The 12802-nt window shown below is 36.4% G+C and overlaps 1 protein-coding gene across 2 annotated transcripts in view; it reads right to left on the bottom strand.

The window, feature by feature from the left end:
• Positions 1-12802, bottom strand: part of neto1l (neuropilin (NRP) and tolloid (TLL)-like 1, like) — a 99012-nt gene that overhangs the window by 28340 nt on the left and 57870 nt on the right. For both annotated transcript variants that reach the window (XM_058375788.1, XM_058375789.1), the window contains exons 5-6: positions 3282-3323; positions 3047-3174 (exon numbers count right to left, since the gene is read on the bottom strand). In XM_058375788.1, coding sequence (XP_058231771.1) covers positions 3047-3174; positions 3282-3323 — 170 coding nt within the window. The remainder of the gene's footprint in view (positions 1-3046; positions 3175-3281; positions 3324-12802) is intronic.

Raw genomic sequence — 12802 nt, 5'->3', positions numbered from 1 at the left:
AAAGATGAAACAGATGGGTATCATCACCAGCAGAGAAATTTTGCACATTTTGTTTGCACATGCTGATCATATTTGATAAATGAGGAACAGTGTGTGTGTGTGTGTGTGTGTGTGTATGGAATGACAGGATGCGCACAGCTTAATGAAGAAGCTTCTTCATGAAAATGAAACCATTACAGAAACCTCATCATTGTGTGTCTCTGCGTCCTCAACATGCTACACATACACACGCCATCAGCAAGATTAATGAGCTGGAGATCCAACACTGCATCCCATCAACAATCTGAATGTGAAATTGTGTGGGTGTTGCAAAGTGCACACCATAGCTATAATAGATCTATAATGAGGATTATGTAATGCCAAGACCATTCCTAAATTGCTGGAAAACGATGATTCTCATTTTAAATATGGCTAAACATACCAGATTTATTGTTATTGGCAAAAAGAGTATTCATTAAATTGTTCATGGGATTCACTAAACACTGTAGAAACACCTGCTTCTTTTAGTTTCGTATACATCCAGTGATGAATGAATTCAGCTGGCACTTGAACCTGAATTGAGTTAGTCATTTAAAAAAATCCCATTATGTTACACTGAAGAAAAGGACTTAATAAATTGTTGTATTATCCACACGAAACACTTTTTCATCCGTTCTTTATTTGAAGGCCTTGTTGAGTTTTTTGTATACAACTTTTCTATTTTTTAATACTAAGAAATTGCTGCAAAATAAAATTTGTTCAACAAAGCAATACAAAACACAGCATATTTTTATTTTATATTGCCTTGAACCTTTGAAAACTGATACAATCTAAAACAGAGGATATTGAAAAACTTAAGTTGATAATGAACTGAGGTCATTTCATGCTCTTTCACTACTTATTGCTTTTCACACAACTAGTTATCCCTGGGTAACTCTGGGTAAGGGAAACCTGGGCTATCTTGTTTTACCCTGTACATTATTATTACCTGGGATAACTTTCTTATTTGCACATTTGCTTTTTCACCAACCGTGATGCTTGACCATTTGACCATGTGCAACCGTTTGGTAGAGTCACTAAATTTCATTAACAAATTTTTTTAACTTAACCCAAGCCGATTGGGCAGCCATTTGGTAGAGGCCTATATTTAAATAATTATGGTTTTTAAAAAAAAAACAAAAAAAAAAAACAGTTATATATTGTTGTTATTATTGACCGAATTAATTAAATAATGCAAAGTAAGAATTTTTCCATTGCTTTGGACATTAAAGGGTTAAAAAAATTTCTCACATGTTGCAGCTACTGTTTACACACGTACAGTTTCTGTGACTGTACAAAACGTGTCATATGAGGCATGCTCTGTTCATATTCTGATTGGGTTTCTGTTGCAAAGCATCTTGTAAAACAGTATCGTTTCACACTACACATGTAGCACAGCAATGTGGGTTTAACACTGAGAACTCTGCTCCGGAACAGGGTTTCATTACCCTGGGTAAAAAGCAGTACTAACCCAGCTTCAGTCACAACTCTCTCTGGAGTTAAACGTGAGTTTAGAATGACCTGGGTGTCACAATGGAGATGTAGTCAAGTGTAGCAAGTGCAGGGTGACTTTAATACAGAACCAAAGTGCAAAAAGCATGATTCCACAGGGCAAGTGTGAACAAAAATGCAGGGGCACACAAAGAAAAAAAAATATAGAAAATAAGGACAAGAGTTGCAAAAACAGGAACATGCAAAAAAATAAAATAAAATAAATACCAGAACACATAAATAAGCACAGTGAGAGTCCTAACAATAATCCAAGGGCAAGGTCAAACACAGACAAAGTTCAATCTGGGGTAAAACAGCTATTTACAAGAACAGCCACAAGCCGGAAAAACAGAAAAATGGTCCAAGATCAAAAAATGGAAAACACAGCAAAATCCAAAGGCTTAGTAATGTCATGAACTGGAAAAAAAACTGGTCACATGCTGCATGAAGGGGCACTAAAGTTTTAGTCCGTGGCGGCCATATTTGTCAGCTGCTCTGAAACGGGATTTGTGACATATTGCCCTCTGTGACACTGGGGTTAAGCTCAGTTTCAAAATATCTTTCTTGTGACTTGTGATATTGAATGAGAATCTGTGCAAAATAACACACTAAGGCCATGATTTAGAATTTTTGACTTTTGTATGAAAGTTTTTGCTTGTGTTTATTTTCGGTTGTGCATTTGGTTTGGGGCAGATTTTCTGCTTTTGTTTTGCTAATGTGTTTCTATACTTTCCAGCAACCGTATCAAATGGAAGAAAAAAATTATACATTTGGAAATGTATCCGTATTAATACAGACAAGGTATGATATTAGACTTAAGCGTCACCACCTTCATGTCTGCTTCATGGCCTTGTTTACTTGAACACACTCTAATTAGCCTTCTGAGCTACAGCTTTTTAATTAGCTTGCTTCTTCCCCACCACTGGTCTGGAATACATTAGCGGTGGACGTCTGTCATTGAGAAAGCAACCTTTAGGGCCATGCTGCTGTGTGTGTGTGTGTGTGTGAGTGTGTGTGTGTATGCATGTACAAGATTGCCATGCTCCTCACGTCTCTCCTGTGCTAATTTGCTGATGTTCCAGCTAGCTTAGAGGAGGATGAGAGATCTGTGTACAATATGAAGTACTGAAGCCATTCACATTTGAAAGACTTTGAAAGCTTCAAAGCAGAACATTCCCTCTTTTCCTTTTTTTTTTTTACGCCCTCAATCCCTCGATCAGCCGCTAAATCAAACCGAAGAGGCTTTATGATACGATGCGTAGGTGCTTAAATTAACAGAAATTTGAGTGTTTGAAAATACAACACTGCTCTAAAGCAAGAGTGAATAAGAATTTGATTTGTAATTAAACATTTCATATAGACACTTATAAAGCTTTTAATGCACAAATAATATCAGTGGACTACATGAAACACACTGCGGCATCATGCAGGCATGCAGTTTGCACTGATATAAAGATTCCTTAAATCTGGTATCATTTGGTACATTTTGTGTATTTCATTCTTGGCTAAAGTCATGTTTAAAAGAAACAGTGCTAACCTTAGAGCGAGGAGAAGCTCGGATAAACCACTTGCAGTCCACGGCCTCCGTCTGTGAAGCTTTACCGTCCCTGATGATCTGTTGTGATTCAATGATGCCTTCGGGTCCAGTCATCTCAAACTCACATGCTACAAGAAAGAAAGAAAGAAAGAAAGAGAGAGGTTTGTTTTAGATCATTCTTTTGTAAAAGAATGAGCTGAGGGCTGTGAGATGAGAATGAAAGAGCGATACACACCGGGAAGAGGCTTGGGGATGCCCATGTCTTGAAAGTCAGGATCTAAAAGACAAGAAAACACAATATGCTTCGATTACTGTCTTCAATCGAGCACTTACTTTATTTACCTGAGGTAACAGATGAACAATTATTCACATTTAAACTCAGAGGTTTTTTACTTTTTTGGCTTTCTCAAGTCATGAACAACAATTGGCTAAATTTATTGATAAGTTAATGTCTTGATAAGGAATCTCCAGTGTCAGTAGCTTGTAATTTAACCACAGTTCAATTGAAACTCTTTCTTTCTTTCTTTCTTTCTTTCTTTCTTTCACTGACATCTTATAATCTTATAATAAGTCATTGTAAGTTATCTATCTAAGATCATTCTTATCGTGATTCACATATTTGTACAATTGAAGCCATCATCCCGACTTATAATGTCCTTGCAAAAAAAGTGCTTTTTGTTGTTTACTTCAAATAATTCAATAATAAAATTCAATCAAAACATGTTGTTTGTAAATTGTCTAAATAATTGTGATAAATGACCGTGATTATAATATCGAGTAACAATAAACAGTAATTATCGTGTTTCAGCTTGACTGAAGGCTGTCAAATTACAGATGATCTTCTATGTCCTTAACTGCGTGCTATAATTTATCATCCTGAAAGATTTTGAAGGGGAGCTCAAAACAAAACATTAAGTGCTTGCGAACCTGTGAGGAAGCAGAAATTTTAATTAGTTGATTAGTTTTTAATTTACAAGCATTTACCACATTGTCTGGAGCTTTAGATGTAGCATGCACACAGTGTAACATGCCCATTTGTTGGTGCTTTTAATGGTAGGCATTTTACTGTAGTAGTTAGAGGAAGCTTGAAACTAACATAACACTGTCAGATGTTAGCATCATCCTAGTGGTTGGGTATGTTCCAGGTTCAGAGGTGCCAACATTGCTAACAAGAGAGAGAGAGAGAGAGAGAGAGAGAGAGAGAGAGATAGATACTTAATTCATCCCAATGGGAAATTTATAACTATATAAAAATTTAATAATAAAGAATTTTTATTTTATAAATAAAATATTTATAAATATTTAAATAAAAATATTTTTTATTACAAAAAAACACAAACACCAATATGTGTGTTATTTTAATAATTAGTAGCTCCTACAAGCTCGTTTTTTATTCTGAAAAAGTGGCCTGTGCCCTTGGTTTCTACTGGCTCACAAGCCTAATGTTCATATATTAAAATGGGTTAAAGTTGACCTAATGCTAGCAGAGGCAAATCATCGGTTTGTACATCCTGCATCCTTTCCCCTGATCGCTGCATTATCTGAAATTGCAGAAAAAATGTAGTTTCCTGTATCGGTGTACCAAATAGTCAAAAATCTTAAATGTTTGTGGATGTGAGATGAATTGCAGTTGCAGTGAAAACACTGACAACCCTTTTCTATGCCTGTTGAGCTGCCCCTATTTTAAGGAAACAAGGCAGATTTGAGCAGTTCTGTTCCAACTGGCAGGCAGAACTCATTTCCACGCCAGAAAAATGTCAACAGAAGCCTAAAACTAAGAAATGAGCGAAATCTACTGTATAGTGTTATCTTTAAAATGATATCATTGCTCTAGATATAGACACGCATTTAAAAATAACTAGTTGCATCTTTATTGTCTTGTAAACAATGACTCTGCATTGAGGAACATGTCTGGAAAATATGGAAAAATATGGTACTTTTAAATTCTGTGAAGTTGTGTGAATTCTCTTTGATTCTTGTGTTATTTAGTGAGCGGCAGCTGACACCCAGTGAAACTGACAGTGGTACCTGGGGGAATTTGGATTTATTCGGCGTGTAACATGCAGTTAGAGAAGGCAGGGCATTTGCGTGTAAATGTAATATGATTTAATAGGGTTAATTCCAGAAATCCTAGCCTAGTGGGGTTCACTACACAGACAGACATAACAGTGTAGAGTGATGGGTAAACGTGAGGCTTGGAAAAGCACAATAACACTACAACAAGACTAGACAAACTACTAGACAAAAAATAGACAAAACAGCAAGTGTACAGAGACAAAATAATCTATGACCAAACACAGACACAATCAGGTAACATAGCATTAACAGGACAGTAGTGTACAAAGGAACTGGACAAACCTGAAAGCAAACAAAATGACATGAAAGCACCTCAGAGCTCACCAGCAAAATGACAGGACTGTCAAATGCTAAGCTAATTCGAAATGAACTCTCATAATACAGTAATTACTATCTGAATCTGAATCTACAAGATCTCACACAATATTTTTGTTTACCTGATGCATGTCTATTGAAGTCAAGTCAAGTAAAAGGTTTTACTGTCATTCCAACCAGCTGGTGCAATACACAGTGAAATAAACCAGTATTCCTCCAGAAACCACAGAGCTACATAAAACTACACAGAACTAAGTACACTACGCAGTATACAACATGTTCTTAAACTTTTTGTACAATGACCCTTGTGGCATGATGTAGGAAATGGGTCTGTCATTAGGGGTCAGTAGAGGTCTGTCACTAGGCAACTGTCAGAGATTTTCACATCACCAGACTTCCAGTCTTTACCTAGGATACAATATGATATTATTATACAATATTGATATTTCACAGACTACTACTGCAGCACGTTCAACCATTTCACGTTGTTTAAATGTCTGTTTTTATTAATTATTTTCAGACATTTACCGAAAGATAATTGTTGATGCGACAACAAAACAAAACATCATTGTGAATGAATTATAAAAGTTCATTCAAAATCCCAAACTATGCTATTGCCTCCTTGTGGTTTATATTTTAACCCTAAACCTAACCCTGGTTTTCTAACCCTAACCCTAACCCTAGTTTATGTGATATGAGCACATAGTACAGCATTACTGCAGACTACTACTTCATTAATAATGTATAACACCACCTGCAATCATAATGCATTATAAATATGTATATTATTTAGCAGGTGTAATTTAAAGTTATGTTTATAAATTGCAATACTACTGTAATAATATTATGCAATATTATAATGAATTTTATGCTCACATTGCTGCATAATATCATGTATCAGACTATCTATATATAGATAGTCTATAGATTATACTATAGTAACTATACTAAGAGCTATATAATGCGAAATAGCAGTACTGTTTCTTAGGATTATGCGAAGAAGTATGTCATTTTGCAACCTGATATCATGCAGTAATATACTGATGCCTTGTAAACTTATGCACTGTATATACATATGGTTATGCCTGCATGTCATGGTGAATGGTGCAGAACTACATCATCTATCAGCTCCAGGACATCACAGGACCATGCCTCACTAATCACTCTCACCTGATTCACATCATGCCATGTTATGCGTGGCTATTATGCTATTTAAGTTCCAGTTTTTCAGCATCTTATTCTTAAGCTTTTGTTGCTTGAAGCCATAGTTCATACTGATGGTTCATACTTTCACCAATTTGTTGGTCTTGTATTGTAATGTAAATTACATGCACTTTCATGTGCTAGCACTGCAACATGTAGGAAAGCTTGACCAACACATAGATGCAACAGGTTTTTGGACAATTTTTGGAAACACCATAAGCCCCCAGGATCACATCCATCAACCCACCCTGTGTTCGATGTATGATATCATGTCATCACTCTATATGGACCCCTTTGGTCTAAGAGGCACCTATCAATTCAAGGACATTTCATCTGTTTGTCCAGTTGACCCTCGAACTTATTTCACTGTTTTGCTTGTTTTATCACCTGACATAGTCAATATAATGCACTACATACAAATGAAGTGTTTAAAGTAATTTTAGTTTGTAATTGAAATAAACTGCGTCTTCAAATAAATATCTCAGCAGATAAGGCCGTTATGGTGGGAATATATTGGGATTTTCGTGACAGGTTTCTGCTGCAAACACACACACACACACACACACACAGAGTAATAGATTGATTTGTTGGGGAAAAATAGCTTGTCCCCTCTGTGCAGTCATGTGAACCCCTGGGTGTCCCCATGCGTAGTTGCGGAAGGACATTTATTACTGTAACACAATCTATTTCCATCTGACAGCTTCAGCCTGGGACTGAACACCTGACTAGAAGCACCAGTGGGATAGCTGTGGTGTGGATAAAAAGAAGGTGTGACAATAAGTTATGGAACATATGTTTTTGTGTGTTAATGTTATAAAATATTACACAAAAATATTGTAAAGGGAAGAAGTTTTACATGTATTCATCCATGCAAAGTTACTGGCGTGTTGCTTAGCAGTACTTGAAGCATCAATAGCTGAAATAGCAGGCTAATATTCTCAGCAAACAACATGTAGTTGTATTGCTATTTTGATTATTTGACAAAGTTAAATAAGCAAGGTGACACTATAATCTTTTGTGTCTCTGTGATCTGACTTTCTGATTCTTACTGCTGATGAGTGGTTTGGTCATCTTATGGACTCTATATTTCTGCAAGTCTTCTTTGAACAGTGGTTTGTGATACGCCTTTCCCTTCACTATGGAGGTTGCTGTTGATGTCAAAGACTGTTGTTTTGGGATTTTTATTCATAGCTCTCACAGTGTTTCTGTCATCTGCTAGTTGTTTTCCTTGGCCAGCCAGTTTAATGTCTGGTTGATAGTACACCTGTGGTTTATGTCTTTTTTTTCAGAACATCCCAAATTGTTGTACTGGCACTGGCCAATGCTTGTCTATTGGCTCTGATCGATTTTCTCACTTTTATCAGGATGGCTTGTTTTTCTCCCAACGGCATCTCTCTTATCTTCATGGTTGATTCTTTTTTAAGAACTTAGTGAAACCCAGGCCTCAAAAGTATACATTCAGAACTATTAACTATTTATACAATCAAACTGAAAATTCAGTCACACATTTCAATATTTTTGATCACGTAAAAAGGGGGCTGGGGGTTCATGTAAATTTTTCTAAGGTGCTCAACATTTCTAGATGTAGAGATCAGCAAATGAAACCTGATCAACTCATTTATTTTTCCTTTTAATCTGAAACCCAAATGTCTATGTAAAATTTTGCAGAAACAAAACAACTGGGCTTACCGTTTCAATGCTTTCCAAATATTCTTTAAATAAATGTTCACTGCAGTGGAATAAATGAAGATCAGAGACTAATACTAATTTTTACTTTTGTCCTGTTCTTTGCTGACGGGACTGCATCCTGATGTGGTCTTCTGCTGTTGTAACATAACCACCTCAAATTTGTGTTGTACATTCTGGGATACTTTTCTGTATATCGCTGTTTTAAAGAGTGTTTACTTAAATTTCTGTAGTCTGGCCATTGTCTTCTAACCTTCCCACCAAGCCATTTACTCCCACTGGATGATTTTTGTACTATTGGCAAACTGATTCTTTAATTAGCCAATCACATCACAATGTATAAAATCATACAGACAGCTTAAGATGAGTTTTTGAAACAGTTTCAATTGCTGCAGGAGTGTGTCTTATATCAGAGAAAAGAAATAGACCGTACTCTGTAGCACAATTGTTACACACCCATGTTAAGTTCATGATGCATGTGTTAATAAGCTGATGCATTAAATGCGGTGTGTTAGTGCGTACTAACTAAAATATTTAGTATGGTGCAACTGAAGGAACACCACTTTATATTTAGAAACATGAACCAGATTCCAATACCCACAGCATGATCACCTCACTTTACTCTTTACACAGCTACAGTAGGAATGCAGAATGGGACGTGACCCAGCACAACCTAACCAGCTCTGCAGCAGGAATAATGAAATAATGAAAAATATTACATTACAAGGCTAGAGGAGTTAGAGAGAGGGAGAAAGAGGGAAATTTGCCATATCAAATGAAGTTCATGGGCTGTATGAAGATGAAATGTGTGATCAAAGGAGGGAAGGAGAACGAAAATAGAATGAGGATTTGGGCATTGACATTCACAACCAGACTTCACACTGCACTCCATCTCTCTTAAATATGAACTTAGATTCTCTGTTGCTATTGTAAACCGACTGTGGGAACAAGGAAAGAAAGCAAACCCCAGTTTTTCTTTAATAGACAATAAAACAAAGAGATGGTTGTTGAGCCATATAAACTCAATGATTACAAAACATAGGTAACTGCTGATATTGTGAGGTTTTCTTTATTTATTAGCATTTTTGAAAGTAGCCTTTAATATCAGTGCTTTGTCAGAAGGACCCTTATGTTTTCCAATGCAGGAAAGTCTTCAGGACAGAAAAAAGAGACTTGAACAAGAAACTGTCATTGATTACTTCCCTATAACAGTATGGCACATCATGTTTTATTTTTATTAAACAAAATATATATCAATATAATAGGCAAAACCTAACGTACTCAAACTTTATATTGCCATTTTGTGACTGAACCCTAGTCATTTGGTTTGGAAAGGCCCTGTTTAATAAGGTTCTGCTGGTGTCTACATGACTTTATAATATGATCTCAGCAAAACTCTCATAACTGTCCTCAAATGGACCTGCTGTCCATCCAAAGGTTTCTTGATGTAAAGTGAATGCTCAATGGGCACTGTAAGAAAATGTGAATGGTTGTGTGTTATCATCAGATCAGGTTTTGTTGGAATGAAAGTAATATCGTGCCTATAATAAGTACCGAGATTGAATGTAAGATTATGTTGTATTGATTAAAATTTTCATTTTAAAAGCATGACCTCTAGGGTACAACACAACCTTGCATTGTAGTAGGATATATGCAGCAAATGGCATTTGAAATTCAGCCATGGGGGGAAAAAAATCATGAGCTGAATTGTAATTTGGTAAAAGCAATGTTGGAAGTGGAAAAAAATAAGCGACAGTACTGGGCTTTTTGTCAAATTAGCTAGGTTTTCGTAAATTAAATAGATTAAATTAAGATGACAGAATTATTACAAATGTATAAACCATGCAAATATAGCAAAAAAAAAAAGTAAAACATCCCACAATTTTGGGTTCAGTTGCCATCAGTAGAGCTGTCCAGCTTAAAGCTGTCAGGGATGTTTAAATCCCATTCTGTGGCTGATTCAATGATTCACACCTGGCAGTGAAGCTTCTATTTCATATCATTGAAACCTTATAAAAAAGAATCAACATACACCTCAATCCCAAGTCCTCAAGCAACAGATTATCGCCAGGATCCATAGCAAAGTGAGGATAAAATGCTTTTTGAATGTAGGGATCATGTGTACTTTCTACACTCAAGACTAGCTAGAGGAGGAAATTTGATGGCTGTCATGCTCCGTATCAGTTGGAGCAGTAGAATTTATAGTTGATATTAAAGAAAGAAATAAAGAAGACATCTCAATATCATTGAATAACAGAGTTTTAATGCCAAATCTCTAAATGTAACAATATCTGATTTGTCAAAACCTGCCAGTATTACCAGTGTACTATCCTGAAGTACTAGTGTTAGTCAAAGTGGTGCAGTAGGTGCTTTTTGAAACAGCCTTTATTTGTCACATATACATTACAGCACAGTGAAATTCTTTCTTCGCATATCCCATCCTTGGAGGTTGGGGTCAGAGCACAGGGTCAGCCATGATACGGCGCCCCTGGAGCAGAGAGGGTTAAGGGCCTTGCTCAAGGGCCCAACAGCGGCAACTTGGCGGTGCTGGGGCTTGAACCCCTGATCTTCCAGTTAACGACCCAGAGCCTTAACCACTTGAGCCACCACTGCCCCCCTGCTTTGGGATGTCACCAAGGTATTGTTGAAGATGACTGACTAAATAAAGGAATGTAAATGCAAATAATGAGAACACATTTTCACTGCTAAAATAAACTGTGGCTTAAATAGAAGTTGAGAAATGAGACATTATATATATGGGACTCTTGACAGCATCATTTGTTTCTCTTCTCCTGCATTGATTTGCCTGGCTGACCAGTCAATCAGAGAGCTCTCCTCTGACTCTGATTCGAAATGCTCAATCAGCCGACCGGGTTCTGATAAGAACTGACCCAATACCACAGGCGACTTTCGGCTCAGGGTGTTACTGTGTCACTCTGGGGTCCCAACCTGATTTTCAGTTCCATCATATGCAGCTCTGACTTTCTTTCTTTCTTTTTTTTTTTTTATAGAAAAAAAGAAAGGATGATTGGTTGGAGTGGTGATACAGAATCTGATTGGGATTTGTGTCTGGGTTCCCCTCCATACCTCTGTTTCATGATTGCCATCAGCATATGCACACTTTGCAGTGCATGATCAGGAATATTGATCAGGCAAAATAGAGCTAACACATCTGCCAGACCTGAAATTTCAATATGTCAACATGAACAGTAGGCGAGTCAACAGAATACATGCATACTAGTTGCAGGATGAGACTCTGCCCCATCCTTGATTCTTTACAGCATCCCTCACACCATCTTTGTTCCTTTCCTAACACCACCATTGGCCAGATGAATCTAATAAATGTAATGTAATCTACTGTAAAGCAGTTAGATTCATTTTGGGAAAATCTGTTGTAATTGTTTAGACTGAGGTTTGGGTCTTTGTACAGCATTACTTTATCTTCTATCCAGTGTAATAGTCTTCTTTGTAGTTATTATATACTCAGTGCAGCCATGTGATGGTGTGATCTCCAGTTTTCCTGTTAAACAGCTTATTGAATGTATCATCCAAGGAATAATACACTTTCTGTGGAGTGACCAATTAACAATTTTACATTTGTAAAAGTAGTATTCAAATGATAACTAAAACAATGGGGCTGACATAATAATAATATTAATAATAATAATTTAAAGTAATAAATACTTTGGAACGATCAAAAATCTTTTCTATACAACAGAGTAGAAACCAATATCAGCATTCCTGTATTCTAAACCCTGCATCTTAATAAGGTAAACAGTCACTATTCAACACAAAACACTACAGATTCAATATGGCTTCATGTGTATTTTTTTTTTTAATTCAATCCCATAGTTGTGTGTATATATCTCTATACTCTCTATGCATGTTGATTGTGGGAATATCGACCATTTTGGATGGCCTTCCATATTTCACTCTAAGCAATAATCAAAATGGCAGGAAGTCAGTGGAACGGTGACCTTCAGGTCAAGCAAGCTTGGCTACTGCACTGATTTATAATGTGGCATTTGGCATCATTTACACCCCAGGCAGGTATTTCCCATGGGGCTGTTTTCATTTAGTAAATGTATGTGTTTCGTTACACATCTGTCAGGATAGTTCCATATTTACTCAATAATGTGAAAATATGCTCTTTGCTTTATAAACAAATTTTCTGATGCAGTTCTGACCAATCACCTATTTGATACCTTTGGAAATTTCCCATGACAAAAAAAAATGTCACTTATCTATTGTCCATGTGATAAGCTTGTTTATTTACAACATTAGGTTTCCATTCCCTGTTAGATCATACCTTCTGCAATCACACACAACTTTTTCACACAAACCAGCATAGGTTATATTCCAAAGCGCATATTCATGTAATCAACAGATGTTCATCCTCTTAAAAGAAACATCTTAAACATATACAGGACTTCTATTATTAGTTAGCTGGCTAAGCATTTATATGGGATATTAGAA

Source organism: Hemibagrus wyckioides, linkage group LG23, assembly GCF_019097595.1.
Source record: "Hemibagrus wyckioides isolate EC202008001 linkage group LG23, SWU_Hwy_1.0, whole genome shotgun sequence".
In the NCBI taxonomy this organism is placed as follows: Eukaryota; Metazoa; Chordata; class Actinopteri; order Siluriformes; family Bagridae; genus Hemibagrus; species Hemibagrus wyckioides.
This window is presented reverse-complemented; position numbering and strand designations above follow the sequence as displayed.